At 41.2% G+C, this 25,625-nt stretch overlaps 1 protein-coding gene across 1 annotated transcript in view; it reads left to right on the top strand.

Annotated features, from left to right (window-relative positions):
- Window positions 1–25,625, top strand: part of LOC147659594 (keratin, type I cytoskeletal 18-like) — a 100,842-nt gene that overhangs the window by 58,704 nt on the left and 16,513 nt on the right. Inside the window, exons 2-6 of the mRNA XM_086951621.1 lie at window positions 3,497–3,927; window positions 5,688–5,770; window positions 12,631–12,787; window positions 19,868–20,032; window positions 24,382–24,507. Of these exons, the coding sequence (XP_086807747.1) occupies window positions 3,505–3,927; window positions 5,688–5,770; window positions 12,631–12,787; window positions 19,868–20,032; window positions 24,382–24,507 (954 nt within the window). The 5' untranslated portion in view covers window positions 3,497–3,504. The remainder of the gene's footprint in view (window positions 1–3,496; window positions 3,928–5,687; window positions 5,771–12,630; window positions 12,788–19,867; window positions 20,033–24,381; window positions 24,508–25,625) is intronic.

The following is a 25,625-nucleotide window of genomic DNA, read 5'->3' as shown; positions in this document are numbered from 1 at the left end:
ACGGGTGGCAGATGAAGTTGGTAATGTGAATCATTGGGTGGCATTGTAGTGGGAGCTTAGTCCATGAGAAGAAGGAACAAACAGATGACTGTATCAATGGATGGGTGAAAATATTGATGAACTAGAGAAATATTTACCTAACTAGATAAGTTAAGCCTGAATCCGAGAAAGATTTAAGTATATAGGTAAGTAAAGCCTGAAATATTTGAGGAGTTTGAAAGTAGGATACTCTTTTTCTAGCTTTTAGTAATAATGTATTGAGTCAAGTAAAGTCAACAAACAGCCAGAAGACACATCATTTGGCGACAAGTCAGAACGAGAACATTCCATGGGAGAAAAAACATTTCCCAGCTTCCAAAGAGTAGGGTATGTTTGGTTATGTGGGGTATTTAGGGTCAAAGGATGGGTTGCGGGTGATTGACAGCCTAGGCCATCTACAAAACACTTCTTTGTTCTTTGTGCAATAGAATTCGGTTATCTTGAGTGTGTGAACTTCCGGGTAGCATCCTCAGACAATCTAAAAGAAACCCTTCTTTGTTTTGTGCATTCTTTCCAAAAGGTGCTGCATTTCCCATTCCCTTGGGGTATTTTCTAATTCACATGCCAAACATTTCTTTATCACTTTCAACAAATATGTGCTGGGCATCGCCCAAAACCCCCACGAAGTCACGTGCAGGTCACATTGTTTCCGGAAATCCCAAGAGTTGCCTCACAGTGAAACTTCGGCCCTGACTAAAATGTGTGTGCGTGTCCCAGTGAAAAACAAAAGTGAAGTTCTGTTAGCCAATTTTTAAAGAGCGTCTGTGTATGTGTCGCTTATGGTGGGAAGCACAGAAACTCTAAGCACTTGCACACTTGTGTAATTGGAGCTGGATAGTGAGCGATTCAAGTGCTTCTTTGTGTAAATCCTTAAATCATCGTTCGTTTCGACACAATCCAAACACAAATGTGAATCGTCGAACCGCCTGCCTGTCTTCGGAAGTGGGCATGCCATTGGAAGGCTGACCAGTGAGCACAAGTGCCAAGCTCACCCACCCTCCAACAATAGCTGCCAGGCACGCGCACAATATCTCGTCATTCATTTGCTGCCACCACCCACGTGGGTGAAGATATTGCGGCCTGTTTACTGTAGCAGTCTCCTCAAGTCCAAGTGGTGATGTGAGCGCAGGGCCAATGAGGGGCCCTAAAGTGCGCGTCTCAAGCAGAGTATTTAATCCATAAAGAGGGGGTGGGAGGGGTAATTCAAAAATATAATTCCCCCTATGACGTTCTTGCGCATTCTTGGAAGGAACAATGCAAGACAGGCGTGTGTCTGCCAAGAACTTTTTCCACTTTGAGATCGTCTGTGAAAAGAGGTACAGAAGTACCTCTTTTCCTGCCTCTATGTGTGTCGGTCTGTGAAATTATTAATTCATGTGGACATGGCGGTTTCTGCAACATTTTGGATTGGCCACATTTGCCACATATTCCATCCTCTACCGTATAATTTGCAGAATTCACAAAAATAGTTTCTACCTCAAATGAATAAAAAATTGCTAAGCAAAAGGTGCCATGCGCAGATCCGCACTGTGTCATATCTTTTGCAAATGTTAACACACCACATTTCAATTGCTGTTTGATGTACTCTGGTGTTCAACTAATACTTATCAGGTGCAGCTTCGCTCAGACACTGAAAATGACAACATATCCAAAGAATAATATTAAAGATTGGGTCTTATTTTGCCACATAATTTGTCTTGTATTGCTGCATATTTTGCCAGCCTTCTTACTGAATTTGGACCTCTGCTACCGGATAACCCCAGTAGCCCTGGTGTATGCACACGATGGGTAATCAAATGAGAGAGACCCCGTGCACACCAGGGGATTAGAGTACTAGTAAATAGTAGAAAAAAACACTAATCCCATTATCGTAGACCACCCTGCAAATCCTTCTGAAAGGTCCTATCACAAACCTCTTCACAGGATCACAACTTAATTGAGGAGAAATTAACTTTTTTCACCTATTTTATTTACAAATAATGTCCCCATGTGAGCATCTATTTTACTTTCCATTTGTGCCCAGTATGTACCTAGTTAAGTACCCCAGTGTTTTGTTTTAGAAATGCACTTGGTAATAAGTAATTTGCTTTGATAAAGGTGACGCTATAGCATAATGGGTAGATGATGGTCTATAACAAGGTATTGCATAGGGCCTTATCTTCCTGTTACTACCACTAGTGTCTTATTTGGGTCATGTTCTATATAATTGTAGTATGGCTATATTCTTTATAATGGATATGGGCTCTTTTCTGTATCCAAACCATATAGTTTTATGCAGGTGGCTAGAGTGTAGGTCAAACACATTTCCAATATGGGCAGTTCAGTCTGCCTAGTCTTTAACATATTGGCTCTTCGAACAATAGAGAAAATTACAATAACTAATCTATAGTGTCTGAGATACATCATCGCATCAATTTTTGTGTATTATGGGTTTACAAAGTCCATTCTTAAGTTTTAGTCGAGTTTCTTTATATGTGACTTGAATACTTCAGGGTGATACTTAAGGGCTCTGTTTCATAGCCAACACGTGATATCTGGCACAGTGTATGAAGAATCTCATGGGCCTTCTTGCAGTCTTACATGCCAATATTTGCATAAGAAAACACTAGACCTAAGCTAAATTGTATAATAGCATATTAATTGAGAAATACATTGTTATTAGTATCTTGCAAAAACCATTCAGAAAATCAATAAACATTCAGGAGCCTAAGGCCACTTGTAGATGGTGGGCAAATACTGTGTAGACACACAACATGCTGTCACCTTCAACCAGCCCTGGGATTTAGTCAAGCGCTGTCTAAATCCAGGGGCTTGTAGGTGCATGGACCCACTATACATATGGGCCTACGTCATGGCATGCAGATTGCTGCTGGATAAACACTGGGCTGGTCGAATTTGACTTGATGGGACTCATCAATGTTAATGTAAGCCCATCATTACACTCCCCCATTTCCAACAATTGATTAGTTTACTGACACACATATTGCCATCCAAGCATTCGCAATTTATTGTCTAACATTCTCAGCTGAAAACATTTACTACCATTAAACTGCTGTTAGCTACATGCATAACCTTCAAAAGGGACATGGCTGTCTATTAAATGGAATCAGCATGCCATGTTTACATCTAGAGCCAGTAGGCATGCGTGGACAGCAGGGCAGCTCTGTTCTGCAGGGGACAGGAAGTGACGACAAAAGACTGAGGGGATGTTGTGTGTCACTTCCGTGCCTCCCAATCCTTCTTGAAACTCTACTGCAACACACTGCCCTTTGGTAGCGCTACTCTGCCTCTCTATAACAAAATGCATAGCAAAAATTGGAGCCATCATTTTCTTCTGAAATAGCCCGCCTTTTAGAAATGCCAAAAATAAAAAGTATTTTTTTTTATATTCATCTATTTTTAAATGTTGTGCTGCATTAGAATGAGTGGATGTTAAAATATTAATATTGTACTCCAGCAGGTATCATGGCAGCCACCCTATCCGTCAGAAGTCAGTCCTTTGGCCAGAGGCCTGCCTTTAGCAGTTACTCAGTTGGTGGAAGAGCCCTCCCAAAGTCCAGAGCCTCAGCGTCTACCATGAAACTGACTGCTACCTCCCCCCTCCCAAAGTCCAGAGCCTCAGCGTCCACCATGAAACTGACTGCTACCTCCCCCATCAAAAATGGCTTCAGCTCCGAGCAGGTGATAAACGCCGCCATGCAGATGAACGACAAGGAGACCATGCAATGCCTGAATGACCGGCTGGCAAAGTACTTGGAGAAAGTGCGCTACCTGGAGAAGACAAACCAAGAGCTGGAGATAAAAATTCAAGAAAAGGTGATAGCAAACGCCCCAGTAGTCAGGGACCATGGACCGATGTTTGCCCAGGCAAACACTCTTGTGCAAGAGGTGAGACAACTTCTGCTTACCCAGCTAATGGGTCATTTGTTCATATGGATTATAATCTTATTTTTATAAAATGGTGTTAAATTGTGTTAACCGTCTTTATGGGTTGTTTGTAACTCCAAGGTCATGCTTCAAAATTTTGTAGTGGCCCAAAAAGGGGCCAAATTAGTTTACACCACATTTGCTTCTTGCTAAAAGCCTCCATTTTTTTTTTACAAAATAAGACAAAGCGAAGACCTTTGTAACACACGTTTAGCTGTATTTACATAAAAAGAAAATACAATGTCTCCTCATTTAAAGGGAAAGATAGGACCATATATGAGGCAAACTCGGTGGTCTCTGTTTTATTAAATAAGTAGTAAAACTTAGTAACAAAATCTGTTTGCATAATTTAAATTAAAACCGGTTGTTTATGTGCTAAGATTTATTTGTAAAATGTTCTACTCCATAAAAAAGTGTTCTGTAACTACACAAATGTTTCACAATACAGTTCCACCCATCATGGCCGTGGTGCTAATATCCTTCTGTAAGATACACCGATGCAAATGTGTTAGATTAACTTCCCTTTGCACAAGCAGAAAAGCAGTAAAAAATAGCTTGCATGTAGTTCTGTGAATAGGCCCCAAGAGAATACCAATATGTCACTCTTTAGAAGAAACAGATCTTTAAACGGGGTCTAAAAATTCATAGAATGATGAACTATATTGGGCTTTAGTAAAGAGCTCTGTGACTGAGCAACTTTAGTTCTCAACACTAATCAATTTTGTAACTGCATTCGATTACCTCAGTTTCTTACTGTTAGTTTTCATCACCGGGAGCCCAGTCCTACCTAATCACAGTCCTACACCCTGCCCCACGCGTCACCCTCAGTGTTGCCTTAGTATTGATTACCTTTGCATTGCTCATTCAGAGGAAGGTTTGTGGTGCTCTCTTGCAGCCAAAGGGCCAATGAAACATTGGGGCATATCACCAAGGGCCATTATCGCCGCATTAGCAGGACTTTTTCCCGCTAATGCGGCGATAATTTCATCGCCCTATTACCAAGCTGTTGCTAACACCAGTTACCAACAGCTTGTAGGTGATAGCTGGCATTTAGGGGCCCTCTTTGCATGTCAGCGATAATTATCGTTAATGACATGCAAAATGGGCGTGCCAAGATGTTAGCAACTGAAAACAGTCGCTAACATCGCTATCTACGATTACCAACTTTTGGAAATATTCGCGCTAAGCATGAATATCTCCAAAAGCTAACGCCTGCCCTGAGCAGTTCTTAGCCATGTTATCCAATGGGAGGTGGATAACATGGCTAAGAGCATTTGCTCGGTAATGCATGAATATCGCTGACTTTTCAGCGATATTCATGCATTTCGGCCGATTTTTATCGCTTAGGAGATAAACCTTGATAATACCAAGGTTCCTAAGTGATAAAAATTGGTAAAGCACAGCAATAAAATTATTGCCGCTAACCAAGCATAGCGATAATTATCGCTTATGCTTGGAAATATGCCCCATTATTTTTCTTAATGCAATAAAGTTGTTGTTTACCTCTAGAGGGAGAATGAGCATCATAGATTAAGGGGTGTGATGAGAAAGATGGATGAGGTGATAATGCAAACATCAAACTGTTGCACTGAATTGAACAAACTTTGAAAAGCAAAGAAAACCTTTATTATTTTCCAAAACAGGTAGAGAATTTTAATTTTAATTTTCTTCGATAAATATCCAGTGTGTGTGTAAAATTAAAATCTTTGTCTCTATTTTAGATTGCTAATATCACCCAGGAAAATTCCAGGCTGTTGCTTGCCATTGATAATGCCAAACTGGCTGCGGGCGACTTCAGAATGAAGTGAGTAAATCTAACACACTTTCTACTACACAGGTCTTTCAAGTGTTGTGTAACAATTCACAACCTTCAACGACATTCAGCAACTCTAAATTGAAAACCATTCAGCCTAAATGCATCTAAGGGGCATATTTACATAATGTGGCGAAGCGTGTCGTTAAACCAAGAATGCTAACGACATGATTCGTCACTTTAGAAACACCGGGCTGCACCATATTTACTAAAATATGGTGTAGCCCTGCGTTTCGCCATGTGCTGGCTCAAACCTTAGCTGCCTAGTGCCAACGTAGGAACCATAGTGCAAGGGTGCCAGTGTTGAGAGGGAGATTACTTATGTGCAGGAAGGTCCCCATTCCTGCACATAAACAATCTTTAAATTCCGTTTTGTAACTCCTATGTGTGCTGCTTAATGGAGCACACACAAAAGTTCCAAAACGAATTTTTTTTAAAGGATTGTTTATGTACAGAAAGGAAGACCTTCCTGCACATAAACACTCATAGCCAATTTGCTGTTTTTATGTGGGCTGCAGCACACATGGAAACAGCAAAAATGAGGAGAAATAAAGCATTTCTCCTCGTTTTGCCTTAATTTTGGCGCTGCATCCTATTTACGCTGCCCTTGTAAATATGAGGCAGCGTCAAAATCAATGGGTGTTGCGGTGGAACGCCAATCGCAACACCCATTGCCCACCCCTTGCATGTTGTGGTGGCTACAGGGGTACAAAAGGGGGTGGTGATGGACGGAGCATCTGAATCAATCAAACACTCACACCCAGTCAAAAGATCTGGGTTTAATCCATCACCGTTCTTTAGCCCACTCTGCCACCCCAGTTCAGACATGGCCATATGCAAATCAGTCTGACCCTGTGCCTCATGGGAACAGTCCAGCCCGAGCTGCCAAAGCCATGTCTTCCCTGAACTGGAAACAAGCATCCTGGGAACGGTTTCTGGCATTTCAGTTGTCATCAGCCAGGCTAGCTTGAATCCAGTGGCAAAGTGAGCAAGGTACTCACGTCTGAGCATACCCTGCCAACTTAGGGCGAACAAAGCCATACAAAAGGGGATGATGGACGGAGCATTTGAGAAAATCAAACACTCACCCCCAGTCAACTGATCTTGGCAGTTCGGGCTGGACTATTCCCATGAGGCACAGGGCCAGACTGATTTGCATATGGCCATGTCTGAACTGGGGTGTCGGAGTGAGCTAAAGAATGGTGATGGATTAAACCCAGATCAGTTGACTGGGGGTGAGTGTTTGATTTACCCAAACGCTCCGCCCATCATCCCCTTTTGTATCGCTTTGTTCGCCCTAAGTTGGCAGGGTATGCTCAGACGTGAGTCCCTTGCTCACTTTGCCACTGGATTCAAGATAGCCTGGCTGATGAGGGTTATGAACCCGAAACTGGCCCCAGGATGCTTGTTTCCGGTCCGGGAAAGACATGGCTTGGCAGTTCGGGCTGGACTGTTCCCATGAGGCACAGGGTCAGACTGATTTCCATATGGCCATGTCTGAACTGGGGTGGCGGAGTGAGCTAAATAATGGTGATTGATTAAACCCAGATCAGTTGACTGGGGTGAGTGTTTGATTTGCTCAAACGCTCCGTCCATCATCCCCTTTTATATCGCTTTCCTATTAACTTCAATCGGCAATATTTTTAAACAATATTTAGGATGCAATATTCATTTCATCCAATATTGTAGTACCATCCCCAGAGGTGGCACACCATCTCATCCCATAAAATTGGCAAAACGGGTTGATTGCCCTATTCCGTTCTCATTGTTGACATTGGGGCTCGGTGGAGCTCTCGATGGAAGTGAACCACTGGGTAAAAATGAGTGGGGCAGTGTCCCACCACGCTTGTCAAGGCATCCTCTTGAACCCTCTTCCCAGACCTGGGTAGAGGTGTTTGGGAATCCCCACACCCTTTAGTTCTCTGGGAACCCTAAAAGTTGCTTTAATTCTGTAGATGTGTAGGGAGTTAAATGTAAGTTCCAAGTCAGGGTCTGCACAACAATGTTCAGTGTATCCTAACCCTAGTCACTGCGTTGAATAAAAGTGCAGATGACTGGCTCAGAATGTGCTGCACAAGGTGTGACTCCTCCAGTTTACATCCAGGATGTTGCTTATCACAGCATGCACAGAGAATGAAAGGCTCATGGAAATAAGAGCTGCGAAACATCATATGTTGATCAAGGTAAAACACCTGTCTGCTGAGTTTTCTGTACACTGAGCCCTGTAAATTTAATGACAAAGCTATTTGGATCTAAACTATGCAATGTAGGTTTAATGACCTAAGGAAAAAAAACTATACATGGATGTGCATTGACTAGATATTGCCTGACAGATATTCGAACACTGAGGCAGTAAATTAGGAATTAAACAAACTTTGCTAATTGATACAGCATGTGGCTCACTATTTAAGTTTGGATAATAATCTCTGTGAGCTTTCTTATTGTAATAAAAATAATATCCCTTTAGAGATACTCTCCCGGGAAATTTAGTTATTCTTGTGATAGGCTGTCATAAGTACTACCACATACATTCTTTTGGCAAGGATTTTACCTTATCCAACATACTTTCCATGCGGCTCCTGACTCCTTTTGGCCTGCTGTGGTCTCCACACACTGGTTCTCTAGGTTTCTGCTGACTGTATTTGCTGTCCTCCTCTGTCGATCAGTGATGTTTCTGTGCCCTAGCTTCCGAAGAGGTTCTAACTCCACCTTTGACTGGTCTGGGGCTCCAAAATTAAACACCATGGGGCAGATTTACAATAACTGGCGCATCCCTGCATATCAGCAGGGATGCGCCCGATATTGTGCGTCACGGCAGACACCTCTTGCGCCACCATGGATGCACCGCATTTACAATGCGGTGCACCATGGGGCATTGATATACCGATGCGTGACGTATCTGCTGCAGTAAAGGTGACGCATTGCGATGCAGCGCCAGCAAGGCTCGGGTGCCCCTATGCCTAACATGCTGGTCAATCCTTACGCCTGCTTCAAGCAGGCACAGGGTTTTGATGCAGCATGGCTGTAAAAGTGACTGAGTGAAATCTTGTAGATTTCACTCAGCCACTTTTAGGAGGCGTTCCTGCGCCGGAACGCCCCCTCCCCCCCCGCACCGGAATGCCCACATGTGGTGCAGGGCTTTACAACGTGACGCATCTCCCTAGATGTGTCACGTTGTAAATCCCTTGCAGCATGGCGCTGGCTTTGCACCGCCGCTGCATCACAAAAGTGACACAACGGCGGCGCAAATGTGGCGTACGGGGCTTATAAATCTGCCCCCATGTGCCCAATCTTGTCTTCAGTGGTTTCTGATCTCTCCAGCTATTGCTCCACGTGGGCCAAATATCTCCTTGGCTCAACGTTTTCACCTCTCAATCAGAAATCTTTACACTGTACCACCATCTTCTGCGACCATGGATCTGGGGCCATCACACCTTCCTTGAATAAAATGAAATACTGAAAAATTAATTGAATCCCCAGCAGCCTATAGGTGCAGTGAAACTGTAGATTCTGTAGATTCAGTTTCTCTCTTGGTCCCACCAAGCTCTGCAACCTTACCTTTTCTAAGGCTATGTCTTGTTTGGGAGGTTTCAACATGTATTCAGCTTCCCAGTACATTGCAGTCACCTTCCACTCAAAGATAAGCATCAGTGATTTCATGTAGATTGAACTGGACATTCTACAGCCAATAGTATTGAAGTATACTGAAAACTGCTCATTCTGACCTCTAGGGCTTGGACTGACCCTGAAAGGTGCATTTAGGTATCAGAACCAATTTCCTAAGCCGAAGTTTTCTCATTCCAATACTTAAAGTAAGTCTTTATGCTACACATTGCACATTTAAATACAGAGTATTTGTCTATGCTGAGACTTGTACTGTCAAATACAAAGAGCCAATGTCGATCTGAAGACTGCACACTCCAGTCCCAAAACCCACATTCCAAACACAAGCACGTGGATGCTAAACCCTATACATTTCAATAGAAACCTTCTGTTACTGCTCATTTCTTAATGTGAACCTTCCCTGACCGACACAAATGAGAACACCCAAAGCAAGTGTCTCTGGTTGTCCACTGTGTATCCAAGTGCTAATCATGAGCCAGTTCTTAAATCTGAAATTTGAAATATTAGCATGCATATGGTCAATATAAATTCCAAAACTAGGCATTTGTTTCTGATTATATCTGCACATTGTTAAAAGTATGCCTGTAAGCTAGACACTGCCTTTTCATTTGCTAAACCTGTACTGATGCAGGACAACACTCACTCCATTATCAAGCATGCCAACAGGCTGAACTGTCCAACTTTAACAACTGAATGCACGTGTGTGGTTTGCCCAGACTCATTCTAACACTAAGGGCCTTATTCTGAGTTTGGCGGTCCTCCTGCAAGCCGGCTCGCCAGGGCTCTGCCAGAGGACCGCCCATCCCAGAGTGAGACGAGCTGTTGTATTATAATAGTAATCTTTGGTGGGCGGGCGAAGATGCATCGGTGTCACAGCGGTGCCTGTCTAAGGCTCAAAGGAGAGCCTTAGAAAGGCATTGCTGTGACACCGCCGCAGCACATTCCTGCACGGTGAGGCATGCACCACGTGGTGGATACTGCACCATGTAGGAAATAGGGTTCAAATCTACAGGGGGTACAACATGTGCCCCTCTGCATTCACCCCAGGGTCCAGAAGCGTATGGGGTTGCTTCACTACCACCCTTTTCATGGTAGTCTCCCTGCCATGAAATATGCTTGTCAGTGCCGCTGCAGCACCTCCAGCATATTTGCCCTCAACCGCTGCAAGACTTCCGCAGGATCCTTGACCTACACTCGCAGTGGTCCTGCGTCAGTCCGACCTCAACACTCATAATATAGGGCACGGTGCTGCAGTGATAGCAGTGATCAAACCACAGCAGTCCTATGGACCGGTGTAGTCGTAATAAGGCCCTACATTTGTTTTTATTCTTAGCTCTGAGAATGACAATAATCGGCATGTACCCTTGCTGAAGAATTTAAAACAAAGAGGGAGGTAGAGAAAAATACCAGAGGGACTCGCCATCCTGTCAATATTGATCAAATAACCAAAAAGGCCCCGCCCATTGATCATGGACTTGATCGCCACAACTATTTGGAAAACAGAATGTTTTCTTTAGATAACACTCACCCACCAGGGTTTCCCCTTGGTGGCATGAGTCATCATTTAGGTCTATCCCGTTCTGCTATGGAACGTGGTGTGCTGCGACCTACAGAATACGTGGGAGCACTTATAGGTGTAAAATAGATTGATGAATACTGGGTGAACACACAAAACGAATTTTTTTAATTCACACACACCTTGAGCAAGGAAGAATTGGTTTTCCTTAATCTCCACATCATACCTGACGGAGGGACACTCACAACCACCACTCACGAAAAACCTACAGCAAAAAACTGTTAACTTCTATATGTAGTTTCCACCTCCGCCATCTCAAGGAAAACCTACTGTTTGCCATGTTTTTTAGACTCAGGAGAAACTGTGCCTGACTCAGTGATTATAAAACACAAGCAGACGTTTTGGCAACCACACTAGAGGCAAGGAACTATCCACCAAGAATCATATCATGTATCATGACACGGGGCAGAAACAAAAACAGGGACACCATTTTAGAGACTCTACCTCCAAAAGAAAAAGAGGAAAGACCTATCTGCATGGTGACCTTCAATAAACCCTGGTGGGTGAGGGTTATCTACAGAAAACATTCTGTTTTCCCTTTGCTGAACACAGCATTTAAAAATATTGTGCATGTACCTATACTGATCACAGCACACTCCAACACTTAACATATGGCTATGCTGAACTCTGCCCTGTCCAATACAAAGCATGTATACAAAGCATGCACTTGTCCTGTACACGTTATGTTAGTATGTGCGAACCCTGAATGCTGCACATTTTAAAACTACAAATGTGTCTAGGTTAATCTCTGAGTAGCTCAGAAGAATGGATATAACTATGCTGAGTACAACAAGAACCAAATCTCTGCCTTATAAAAAAATATGCGCACATCAATCAAAATTTGAAAGGATTTCTCAAACAATATTTGGGAATCACAGATTTAGTCAACCAAAGGGTCCCTTAGCAAATATATCAGAGCCAGCTCAATAAGCAAAAGCAAAGGACACATTTATAGAGTTGCTTACCATAGGCAGTAGCGGCTGCTACCGGGCCGGGTGGTGGGGCGGGGGTGACGAAGGGTAATTTAGTTTTTTTAAAACACTTACCTTAGAACGGACGGCCTCTGTTCGTGTGAATCATGTGGGCTCTTGAGTCATATTGAGTCCAGTCAAGAACGTGAATATGTTTTTCACATCCCCATTCCTGTTTACCATTACTGTACAAATACTGCAATTCTTGAGTTTTTGCCAAATATAGGATTGTGTCTTACACCATGCACACTTGTGGTGGCCCATCTCTGCACTATCTCAAGGCTATCCTTTCTGGAGATGAGGGCCCCCAAAACGAGACCCAGCGCACAAGATGAAGGGCCATACGATCAAGAACGGGCGATAACATTATCGCCACTTTAGCGGCAGGAAACTGCTGCTAAAGCTGCGATAAGGGGCTTGATAATATGCCCTTGTGAATTCCAATAGAAGCCCAGGTTCTGGTGGGAAGGACATCAAACCTGGGCTTCTGTAGGAATTCCCATATTTGTTGTCACTAAATTGGTTTTTAACCTTTTGAAAGCGATCCTTCGAAATGATACGGATTATTGTATTTCTTCTTTTTTTTGTTGTTAACGTGAATATATTTTATTTAGTCTAGTTGTTGAGCGTCATTTTCAAATAACAATAATGCTTTTCCAAATACTTTGACATTTTTCTAGATGGGAAACAGAAATGGCCATCTGCCAGTCTGTGGAAAGAGATATCGCCTCCCTCAGGAGTGTAAAAGGGCAGCACGAAGGCCTTCTTGGAAGCCTGAGGGCTCAGCTGGAAAGTCTAGAGGATGAACTACACTTCTTAAACCAAAACCACAAAGAGGTATTGAAATAACGCTGCATACTTCTTCTGTTAAAAAGGAAATTGTGTTGCCATTAGAAAGACATGTGTGGCCCCCTGTCTGTTAGTGGCGATGGAGAAAAATGATGCAGTTAAACAGCTGTATTATATTTGAATAGTGGAAGGGCTTAGGGACAGGGATGTCCACTGCCTTGTACCATTTTCAACATTTTAAATCAACTTTCTTGTGTCACTGATGGTGCAAAGGTGGAATTCTCTGAAGTCTGGCCATGATTTCCTGGTCTATCCCTGGTCCTCTACGTACGGGACATTGCAAATGATGTTTTTGCAAAAAATATCAGGGAAATTGAAGAATGGATAAATATATTATCCAAACACAAAATCAGTGCATGGGAGTTGAAGACCTTCAAGTATTTTTGGATACAAAGCACTGATTGTGTGCTGCCATGTGTAGGAAGACAATATTAGGCACATGGCAATAATCACAAATTTCGTAGCGCGCCCTGCATTGCGATGCGATGCAGGGCGCGCTACGAAATTCGTTTTATTAATTAAATTGTTTACTTACCTTCAATTATCCATACTCCAGTTTTTAGCACCCCCCACCCTGCCCCTCCCCGGCCCTGCCTCTCCGCCCCACCGAAACTCCCTCCACGGGCCGTGGCTGAATAATCATGATACTGTATTTGGAACACATTTTCTAAACATCATAGATATAAAGGAATTAAATAATTCTAGACTATAGTGCTCAAATCCTTGATAGTTGATTGCTTTGTCAAATATCCTAGATGCAAGACACCAAGAATTCCTTAAAGTCAAATGGGGTATTTTGGATTAAATGTAGAACTGTACTAGCTGTGAGTGTACATTATGGATAATGGGAGAATAAGATCATGCTGGTAAAGCGTTGAGCATTTGAGTATCGGATTTCCCAGTGATTTGAAGTTCCCTTAACAAATCTAGTTAATGCACTTCTGAAGGGCTTTGTCTCATCCAATTGTGTTAACATAAAGATAGATCCACTAAGCCCATATCAGGAGTGCAGTGAGCGTGTTGATGGCTTAAAGGTAGAGGATCTTGTATTGACTTTTGTCCAAACAAAGAAAATTTACCACCAAACAGTGATTTCTTGAGTCTAATTCAAAGGGGGTCCACAACATCCAGCAGAACGCAACAGCTTATCCCAACCAACAATAATGACTTCAGTATAGCGTGGGTCCAAATGTAGGCAAATCTGGTATCAGGACATAAACGCTTTTGATGAGCACTTTGACTAATCAAGAGAAGCCTCCCTTGGGATAGTATTTTTATCCATGTTGGTGTGAGTTTGTCTAAAGGTGTGAAGGTGAGCCTGATCCTCTCCACATATAACTCTTGTGGGTGTTCTCAATCCACTCTTTCCTTCAATCGGATTCTAAACTACCTCTGAGAGCTGCATTTTCTCTATTCCCTCTCGCATATTGCAGCATTCTGACTGGCCGCATCTTTTGATTGCTGTGGAAATGACAATCATAGATGTTTCTTGTATGTTTTAAGGTTCTGACGAGGACCCTCGACTAATATAGAGGTCAAAAGGTTGAAATTTAATGAGTTACCATTATGTGACTTTTGGACTTTTAATCACAACATAGTTTGAAGTCTTGATTAGGTGTTATCCTACCAGGTTTTATAGCACATTTTCACTGCACTGTGTCACTGTTACTTTTCATTTTCACGTTTCATATAATTTTATACATGAGCAAAGAACTGCCTTATGGTGGTATGTAAAACTATGTATGTGTTCTCTATGACTATTACAATCGTAGAACGGTGTAGTCTCTTAAAAAAGTTACTGTGGAGGAATCATGGCTGCAACTTAAAATTGTGTTTTTTGCAACAATCGAAATGGCATCACTTTTACTCACATATTGGGACATTTTAAAAACTGTAGATGTCAAAGGCGGTTAGTCTGTTTGCCTTTATTGGTGCCGCAGAAAGAAGTAGAAATTCCTGCCCTTACTATATTTCTATCCCTCTGATAGAATTATCCCTTTTACCTCAACCTCTCTTGTGAGTCCTTTCTAGCCTCATTCTATCCCCCAATGGTATTTTGTATTCAGTACACAAGGAGTTCTTTATATGTTCATCTGTGCATGCTGTAACCTTGCATTGTTGGTTGGTTGTCCTGTTACTCAAGGGACTCTGCTGCAACCAAGTGACACGTTTGTGTTATATTACTACAACCAGAGTGGTAGGTTCAAGGCCCTGCTATATTAAAGTGTCCCAGACAGATAAGTGCTCTCTGATTAAATGAGAGGCAGGATTTCTAGCATGGTCAACTCAGTTGTTTATCCTTTTATGAGTGCTAAATGGAGCTCTATGGACTACTTACCATGGACTAGGTTAGCAAGAGCTGCACAAAATAAAACTATATAATTTTTTAAGGCAGCCCTGTCTGCCTTCAATTGTGAGAAGCTAGTATGTTCGTCTGAAGGTGTTGTAGGTAGGGGATGAAGGATGGGAAACTGACAGAAAGATTGACAGATGCATATGAAGCTTGAGTTAGGAATCCTTCCACCTCAAGCCCTTATCCCAGTCTTCTATTGGTAGCACATCGGAGCTCATTTACAGTATGTACCTGTGTGGCGGGCTTACGGAGAGAACCTTGCTGAGAAGCAACAAAGCACAGATCAGAGGGACAAGAGCCTATGCTACGTGTTGAGAGGCAATGGGGAAGGTACCTATGGGCTTCATAATAACGATCTGGGAAGAGATGGGTTTCAATTTTTGCTTGAATTGCAGAATGGTAGGGTCACTTCTGATGTCAATGGGGATTTTGTTTCAGATTTTGAGTGGCTAGTCTGAGAAGATTGAATTTTTGGACTTTTCATATAGTGTTATACAAAGTCTGGAGAAAATATCACAGAGTGCTCAGAGATTACGATATACATCCGCTGGTGCAAATGAATGCAGAATAGCCGTCATTACCACATTCATTTGTGTTTGCTTTATTGCAACCTTTTGCTGAGGAAACTGTTCACTTTAGCTTCTGGAGTAATGCAGTTTCTGCAAATCCTCAAATTGTGGGGTAATGCCAGTGGAGTTATGCACAATCATGGGGGCACCATGAAGAATGTGTTGTGGGACTAATGAGACCTTCATATGTCACAGATATTCCTAAGAATGAATGGTGGCACTGAAGAGTGATGGCACGCCTGCGGCGCAGGGGCTGTAGGGGCGGCATTATGCCCCAACTGGCCTTTTTCTCAGATTTTGATGCTACGGCAGCACTCGTGAAAAGCCCAATAGTAGACAGGAAGGTCCAAATTTCACACACATAGTCCACATATGCATAGCTTACATCTACTTCTCCTTCATTTCTCCATCACCTTGTTTCTATTCGTACAATTTTACCATTCGTCTCCAGTCCATCCCTATATTGCTAAGGTGGTTCTCTCCTATGTAATCAGGAGCAGCAACAACAGTTCACAGAGGAGCAGCATGAATCAAAGAGGTGACTTTGTCTCCACACCGAGGCCAGGGCAAGCACGACAGCATTTTAACTTGCTTCTGACTCGCCCGCTGATCTTCTCCTGCTGGGACACCAGCAAAATGTGTGGTCTGACACGTACCAGTTACTGATGTGGCGGCCTACATTTGACCCCATTTGCATAGGTGCAGCACATGCCACAACTCTGAAAATGCAAAAGTCTCCTATGCAATGGTACTCCTATTTTCCTATTTCAATTTGATCACATTCATTCTTCCCATCCACGTTTTTTTCATAAATAGAGAGCTGCTGGAGGCATGGCCTTAACCAAAACAAAATTGACAAAACAGCTATTTAGGAAACGGTAAAGAGTCATAATATCTATTCCAAAATATAGAATGGACATAATATCGAAGTAAAAATATAGAATGGACAAAATATCGAATGGACACAATATAGTGGTTAAAAATATTGAATTTAAGGTAAGTAATATCGATTTTCAAAATATAGAAGTCAAAATATCGAAATATACAATATAGGCATTAAATATATCGATTTTTTAATAATATCAATTTTTTAAAGTGTTTTGTATGTTAGTATATGTGTGAAAAGTGTATATTAATTTTTATAATGTATGTTTAATGTATTTTAAGTAATGAATTTTATGTTATTTAATTTTTGCGTAATTTAATTCTGTAGCGGGTTGTGGGTTTATAGGGGAATAGGGTGGGAAGTAATTTAATTGTAATTATTTAAATATTTTTATTTATTTATTGGTATTCATTTTGAATTTATTGTTATTTTGTAATTGGTAATTAATTTTTATTAATTGCCAATTAATTTGTATTAATTGATTAATTGTTAATTATGTTAATTTTCTAAATTTATTTTCTGTTGCGGGTTGTGGGTTTATAGGGGAATAGGGTGGGAAGTAATTTAATTGTAATAAAGTAAATATTTTTTTTCATTTATTCGTATTGATTTTAAATTTATTGTTAATTAATTTTTGATTGGTAATTAATTTCTATTAATTGGCAATTCATTTTTATTAATTGGTAATTATTTTGTATTAATTAAATATTTGATAATTATGATAATTGTATTAATGTATGTTCTGTAGTGGGATGTGGGTTTATAGGGGAATAGGGTGGGAAGTAATGTAATTGTAATTAATTACATATTAAAAATACTTTTTGTGTATTGATAATTAATTTACTGTTAATTTTTAATTGGTATTAATTTTTATTATTAATTAGTTTTTGTTATTTAAAATTAATTCGTTGTTGAATAATTATCAATAGGTTATTAATTTTTAATAACTAATATGTAGTTGTATTTCTAATTAATTATTAAATAATATTAAATTGGTTATTATTTTCAATTAATGTTTTATTGGTATTGATATTTAATTTATTTTTAATAATATATTAAATCATTACTTTCCCTACTGTTAAACTCACTGGAGTGAGAATAGTAATTTTCACCCTCCCGCTATCCAACGCTTTCCCTACTGTTGCACTCTCTGCAGTGGGAATAGTATTTTTTACACCTACGCTATCCAACGCTTTCCCTACTGTTGGACTCTCTGGAGTGGGAATAGTAATTTTTACCCCTACGCTATCAAAAGCTTTCCCTACTGTTGCACTATCTGGAGTGGGAATAGTATTTTTCACACTCCCGCTATCCAACGCTTTCCCTACTGTTGCACTCTCTGGAGTGGGAATAGTATTTTTTACCCCTACACTATCCAACGCTTTTCCTACTGATGCACTCCCTGGAGTGGGAATAGTAATTTTTACCCCTACGCTATCCAATGCTTTCCCTACTGTTGTACTCTCTGGAGTGGAAATAGTAATTTATACCCTTCCAATATCCAACGCTTTCCCTACTGTTGCACTCTCTGGAGTGGGAATAGTAATTCTTACCCCTACGCTATCCAACACTTTCCCTACTGTTGCACGCTCTGGATTTGGAATAGTAATTTTTACCCTCCCGCTATCCAATGCTTTCCCTACTGTTGCACTCTCTGGAGTGGGAATAGTAATTTTAACCCTTATGCTATCCAACGCTTTCCCTACTGTTGCACTCTCTGGAGTGGGAATAGTAATGTTTACCCTTATGCTATCCAACCCCTTCCCTACTGTTGCACTCTCTGGAGTGGGAATAGTATTTTTTACCCCTACCCTATCCAACGCTTTCCCTACTGTTGCACTCACTGGAGTGGGAATAGTATTTTTTACCCTCCCGCTATCCAACGCTTTCCCTACTGTTGCACTCTCTGGAGTGGGAATAGTAATTTTTACCCTTACGCTATCCAACGTTTTCCTACTGTTGCACTCACTGGAGTGGGAATAGTATTTTTTACCCCTACGCTATCCAACGCTTTCCCTACTGTTGCACTCACTGGAGTGGTAATATTAAATGTTACCCTCCTGCTATCCTATGGTAAAATATTGTACATTGTTTATTAATAACTTAAATTAATTATGTCTTAATTTTAAGGTTATTTGAGTATTTTTAAGTATGTTTTAGTTAATTATATTTATTATTTCATTAATTTTAAATTACTTTTAAGACATTTTAAAAAAATCGATATTTTGACTGACTATATTTTTTACAGACTATATTTTGGATTCGATATTTTTGTACTTACCTGTTTGTAGATAGGAATTCGATATTTTGGCATTCTATATTTTGGTGACTATATTTTGGTAAGTCTATATTTTGTCATTCTATATTATGTCAGTGATCCATGGACAGAAGGACACCACTAAACCAAGAAGTAGGGATGATATGTGTCAATTTTTATTTTTGGCTAGGATAGTCTAGAGGGCCACCTAGCCATGCAATCCTAGAACATTAACCAAAGGTTTAATAGATTTCTAACCTGAGGCATAGACATATCCACTGACCTTAATACAGCTATGGCACGTTTCCTAAGGATCTGCATGGCTAGGTGGCCCTCTAGACTATCCTAGCCAAAAATAAAAATTGACACATATCATCCCTACTTCTTGGTTTAGTGGTGTCCTTCTGTCCATATGTGTCTCCTAGGTGGGCTGTAGATGATACATGGCTCAATCAGGTTATTGAAATCCCGGTATCCAACCACAGACATGACACTCTGGAGGTCGGTCTCCATCAGAGAAGCCGCTATTGGCAAGTGCCCTCTCTGCCAGCCGACCCTTTAACTCTGCAAGGACAGGCCATAAACAGGAGATACAGTCTTACAGAAATGCAAGGCAGTCTGCTACTGTCCCTGAAACTTGAGTGGCATATACAGATTCTTAGATGCAGATAAACTGATATCAATAACCCAGGGCAGCCCATGGCCGTGGCACTGCGTCAGTATTTACTGATATAAACTGATGTATATGTGGTGCACAGACCCTTACGGTATGCCTGGTTAATTATTTGTATAGTGCGTTATGCCATCCTTAGGATGCTTCAAAGCACTGACAGGCAGACAAAATGGAAAACATGTGTCCTCTTAACTGGCCTTACCAATTTTTACACTATTGTGAAGGTAATAATGTCATGAAACATTCTGATAAAGGTCTTGCCTCCTGTTCCATGGTATACAGACACCTTCGAATAAATACAATGTTTAACAAAAAAATGTCATTCTACAGGAGATGGATGCAATCCGAGCATCTATTGCAAGTTCAAAGGTAGACGTGGAAGTAGACGCCGTTCAGGGCCCCGACCTCGCCAGCATCCTGGCCGATGTCCGCTCTCAGTACGAAGCGATTATGCAGAAGAATAAGGAAGAGGCGGACGCTCTTTTCAAGTCTAAGGTAAGCCCCAACAATCTGGGTTTGAGCTTTTTATGGTGCAAATATTTTATGCATAGTTTCTCACTTTGTGCACACCTGTGCACGAGGCTCCAAGTTTTGAGAGAACTGAAAATCAAACCCTCCAATTTGTGAAATAAACTACAATTCACCAGGTGGTTTTCCTCTACTATAAGGGTATTATTGTGGAGGAAAAATCAACGGGTGGATTCTTATCCACATTTAGGGTTTCCTCTAGAATTTGGAGGATTTTCAGTTCCCCTTAAATCTAAATGAGACCCCAAAGTTTTATGAAAATGATGGACTAGAGCATGTTATTGATCCATGTGGGCATCTGTCCTAAAATTTAGACGTCGATAAGTTTAGCGGTGTCAGCCATAAGCCCAAGCTATCCAGATCAATGCTATATTTTCAGAATGACTATGTTCCCGAGTCCATTTACACACATTGAATTTGAAGTTCTCTTTAGTTGATATTCAGTAAATCTGCCCATTAAATGTTCTTCACAGACCTATGCTAGAAAAGTCCGCATTAGCTGCTCTTTGTGTTCAATAATTAGATCACTTATCAACAGGAGCAGACCAACAAGCTGTCTTTTGTTAAAATGCATATGACAAACATGTTAATGACGAATGGGAATTTCAACTCTGAGAAACTTCCTGAATATTCAATATTTTGCATTTGTTAACCATGGTACAGTAGTGTCTTACTTTTAATCTTCAAAACATCACATTAGTAAAATATTCCATACATACTCATGACACAAAGCGTTTTAATGACACGGGGAGGTTGATGCCAGGTGGGAAATCCAGCTGGTGAAAGCTTTCTCCCACCACCACTCGAAGTGGCCAACTGGAGCCTTCCTAGCATGGCGCACTACATTCAAGAGAGATTCCCATTTTCTCTCATCATCCGCTACCGAAGACAATTATGTGTTATGGGAAAACCCACAGAGAGATGCATAGAAGGCACATTTGTGGTGGGACCCCACACGGACCCATCGCTTAAAATAGTCATTCCTGCATGTTGGTCTACCAGACCACTGTGTTGAAATGACTAGGTGGGCATGAAAATGATCCGCACAGGTCTTATTTCCTCCCTTTCAACCTGAGAGAAATTCATTTATCACCTCAGTGAATATAATTTACAGCCTGCCTGGGTGTTTCGCTAATGTTTTCTGAAGTCATTATGTTGTGTCAAAATGTATTTTTTTAGAAAACTGCACCATTTGCGTAGCTTCTTCGTTTTGAGGCCACAATTTAAATAGCTACAAGTTTTTCGAGGTCAGCAATTCAAAGAGTAAAAATGGTTTGTGCATTTAGATGAATGGCAAGTGATTCTCAAAAGCCACCATTCCAAGGAAAGGGGTCGTAAAGATGGAATGATGGTGATCCATTACCTGCCTATTTGACTTTCGCAGTCAAAAGAAACAGTAACCTTATCTAATGAGGCTGAATATAAATGACATAGAAAATTACAGAGGATGAAGTATCCGAATTCACTGATGGACGAGTAGTGTAAAAGGCTTGTCGTAGAATCCCAGTACGGTAAACATTGGTAAATTTCCTGGTTTGTTGTTTAAATCGGCAAACCCATGTAAAAGCCACTGGAAATCCTATTTCATTTTCAGTAGTTTTTGATGCACTATCCAGATTCAGTCGAGTGCATTTCCTGTATTAGCACTCCTACTACTATCATGCCAGTAATGCTTTTTTCGAAGTAGAACAGCACTTGCGGAAAAGGCTGAGAGGTAAGGTCTCTACCACTTCTCCACAGAGGGCAGCACAGGGGAACCTGGAAACACTGGATGGAGGTTCTCAGCAACCTGACACGTGGTAGCGTAGATTGGGGCATGGTCACCATAGGTGATCCTGCTCCTCTTCCTGATCCTTTTAACAGCAAATCATATGCCTGGGGCATCCTTCCTGACAGCCTCTTGTCACTTCAATCTAAAACAATGTTGACTGGGGTAATGTGACAAGATAGCTCTTGCTCCTCTTGCCCTTCCAGCCTGTTCAGCATATGCCCGAGGAGCTCAGTCACCGTAGTCACAGATAGCGTCAGCTGTGGGGCGGGGTAGCATTTGTGAATATGAGGTATGGGTCTATGTTTGAATGACGCAGGGTGGCAGGACACCAACATGTGGCACAGCATCAGGCACAAGGCTTTGTTTTGAGGGTGTCTGTATGGATAGCAGGTACAACATTGTTTATGGGTGAGGGAGAGAAAGAGTGTCAGGTGTAGAGCTTTATCCTAAAGGTGGGCGACTGGTATGTTTTTGATATAACGATTTGTTTGATGGGTGGGAACAAGGATGGAAGGACACCAGATATGGCACTATGTGTGGGAGGTGTAGAGTGGTATGGTGCCATGAATGGGTCTTTGCTTTGGGATTTGGGATTTTAAGACAGCAAGTCTGTGACTAGTCGTAGGGATAAGGGAGAGGGGAGACCATCAGGTTTTGGTGCTTCAGGATGTTGTACTTTTCTGCATACTACCTTTGTGTTATTTGGTGGGAAATTGCAAACAGTGAAAACAACTCTACCACCTCATTTCTTGCTTTACTGCCACAAAGCAAAAGGGGACCGAGCACACCTCATCTTCGACTGCTGTAAAGTTAAGACATTCTGGGGGAAAGTTGGTGACCTAATAAACACAGTGGTGGGGGGGGGATGCACACAGCCAAGCTTCGGATGTCTAGCCACCGCTTGCATAGCTCCAGACCTAGGAAGCAAAGAGGACAGGGACCTAGTGGACCTACTACTCACTGCAGAAGTCAAAACCATTCTAGAAAACTGGAAAAACACAGCCAAAGCGACGTTTAAAGGCCGGGTCAACTGGGTCACCTTCCTCAGAGGAGCGGACAACATCACAGCAAAATACTCACCTAACCACACAGCCAGGAACGAGATGTGGACCGCCTTAGACGCACACCTGGGGTCCCACAAACCCCCATAGTCATATGACCACCCTGTCTCACACCACCAGCATGCACAAGCAGGCAAGAGGCGCACAATCAAGTAATGACACGTTCCCCCCCCCCCTTACTCTCACTCTCTCCTCCTCTGCGCTATTCTCTCCTTTCGCTCTACGGGCCTCGTACAGAACAAACGGCCAAGACCAACATAACCTGCAGCATACCTAATGTAACCAAGAATGCGCCGAATATTGCACCTGTATAGCCCTTGCATTACTACTGTACTGTATTATAAAATCTTCTCAATAAAACTCTTGAAATAAAAAAAACAAATGTGTTTGCACAGACTAAAACATAATTTCATGATGTGGGAAAGCATTGTATAAACAGCTGAATCCACAAAAGTCAATGTTGAAAATATGAAACCCTACTCAACAGATTTTTCTTGACTGGTAGCCAGTGAAGTGCTTCCAGCACAGGGTAGTTGTGATCTTGGTAGGTCGCTCTTGTTAGAAACATACCTACAGTGTTTTGAAGGTGCTGAGCAGAATTTATTAAATAGGATACAAGTCAGCGATATATGTCATTGGCGTACCAGAGCTAGGTAAAGTCAGATGATTGTCTTGACACCATTGACATGAGCGAGAACCAGTAAAAAGCCCTTTCTGTAGTTATTCACACACAGTTTTTTAAACATGTACAACATCAGATGATCTTCACTTTATTTTGGACCTGGTGCTGCGATGAAAAACTTTCTTGGCTTCTGTTGTTACTCAAGTGAATCACTCTGTCGGTAGTTTCTGTCTTTTCAATATGTTTTTTGTGACTATTAGTTGTATTTATTCAAAAGTTGCATGCCTTGTTTTATGTTAATGTTAATGTATTCATTCAGCATTCAATAGGTTGTGATCAAAATGATCATAATTGGTGTTTGTAAACTGCTGCAGTGTTAGAATTCTTTGGTCATATGATGGCGAGTCTTTGAAGTAAGGAAAGTTGACGAACCTTGCGACTAATCAACAATTTGATGATTCATGTTGTACCTAATTTTAACAAGACCGTTTATTTTGACTACTAGGTAAGATTGGCAAAATGTGCTTCAGAGTGAAGCTCTTATGCCTGCTACACATTCTTGGAGTAGATTTAGAGCTAGAAGCAGTGATTGTCGGCTGCTCCCCTCATAATATAAAGGTCTGATGGATGTTATGTTACAGCATCACAGCTGCAGTATTGATCACCTGGCATCCTATCAAATTTAATGCTGGGTCAATTCAAAGCTGTACCAACTCATACTGAACCAACATGTGCTTTAGTTAGGCATTAACTAAGCTATGCAAGCAAATAGCAACACAATATTTAATGAAAATAAATAGCAAAACTGTACGCACTGGCAAGAAAAACAACAAAACCTCTCTTTCTTTTACATGCCTCGTAGGTGAATTCTCTTATGCAGCAAGTGGAGCATGACACCAAGACTTTAGAGAATGGCAAAGAAGAGATGACTCAGAAACGGCGCGTTCTGCAAGGACTGGAAATTGAGCTTGAATCCATAAAGAATCAGGTGCTCTGGATTTTCTAGTCATTACTACTGTTTGGTTATTTTCTATGCTTCCCTACCCTTGGTTATGTAGGTTTCCGCCTCTTATTTTCACTGCACCACCCAAGTCTCTGCCACTATCATTATCTCAAATTCCACTTCTGGCATCCCAAGCTTACTTCTCTATTTATCTCTCCTCCTTCTTTCTTACTCCAGTGGTCTAGTCACTACACTGATGCTAAGTCACTATTTGACCTTCTGTCTGCTCTATTCACTTTGGTGCCAAGCTCCTCAATCTTGAGATATTCCAGTGATTAGATACTTAACCATATCCCTTCTAATCCCCCCGCAGTGGTAGATATTGTCCGATTTGCATATTGTTACAGATCCCGTTGTTATTTCTAGAATCCTCTATTATTTAATATAGGAATAGTCTTGGGGCTCCATTGTTGTTACTGCAAAGTGCACCAGTACCCACTAATTGACATTAAATACTATAAGAAATATGCAATATATGTATACTCTTCTTAACGGTATTTAAAAATAATTCCGTACCAAATCTCTTTAGTCTGGATAATGCTTAATTTGAATATGCAGGTAAGGGAGAACTGTTCAGTAATTTTCTAAATTTAGGATATATATCCTTGTCACCTGTGGGTTTGTTTATTTACCTTTAGTGGTAATTACCCGGAACCAGGCCTGTGTCACAACATTTGGTAGCTAAAATGGAAATTCTGCAATTGCAGACAATAGCAAGAGAAACAATGTAACTAATATAATTGGATACCCAACTGTTTTGTTGAAGCGTTCAAAGATCCTGACTTTAAAGGCATACTTGAAAATTAGCCCAAAGCTATTGGTTCACCAGGGCTGACTTCTGGCCCCTGATCATGAGAATAACCAGGGCTGGTAAAAGAAAGGCATTTTTCATAGAAATAAGCCACATCATTTGATTCAGGCCAATTCATAGAACGCCATTTTTAGAAATTACCTTTAACTAGCATTTTTTGGGGGTGGAAATGGCAATGATATGGAAATGTGTTGCCCTCTTAATTTTTCTACATGCTTTGACCCTTTTTTGCCTTCACTGCTTTTCCTCCCAATGATCTGTTTCTGTTACTGGGAGACGTTTTGGAACTTTT

This window comes from Lissotriton vulgaris, unplaced genomic scaffold (assembly GCF_964263255.1).
Source record: "Lissotriton vulgaris unplaced genomic scaffold, aLisVul1.2 SCAFFOLD_2027, whole genome shotgun sequence".
NCBI lineage: Eukaryota > Metazoa > Chordata > Amphibia > Caudata > Salamandridae > Lissotriton > Lissotriton vulgaris.
The sequence above is the reverse complement of the archived record's forward strand: the minus strand, read 5'-3'. Positions and strand labels throughout refer to the sequence as shown.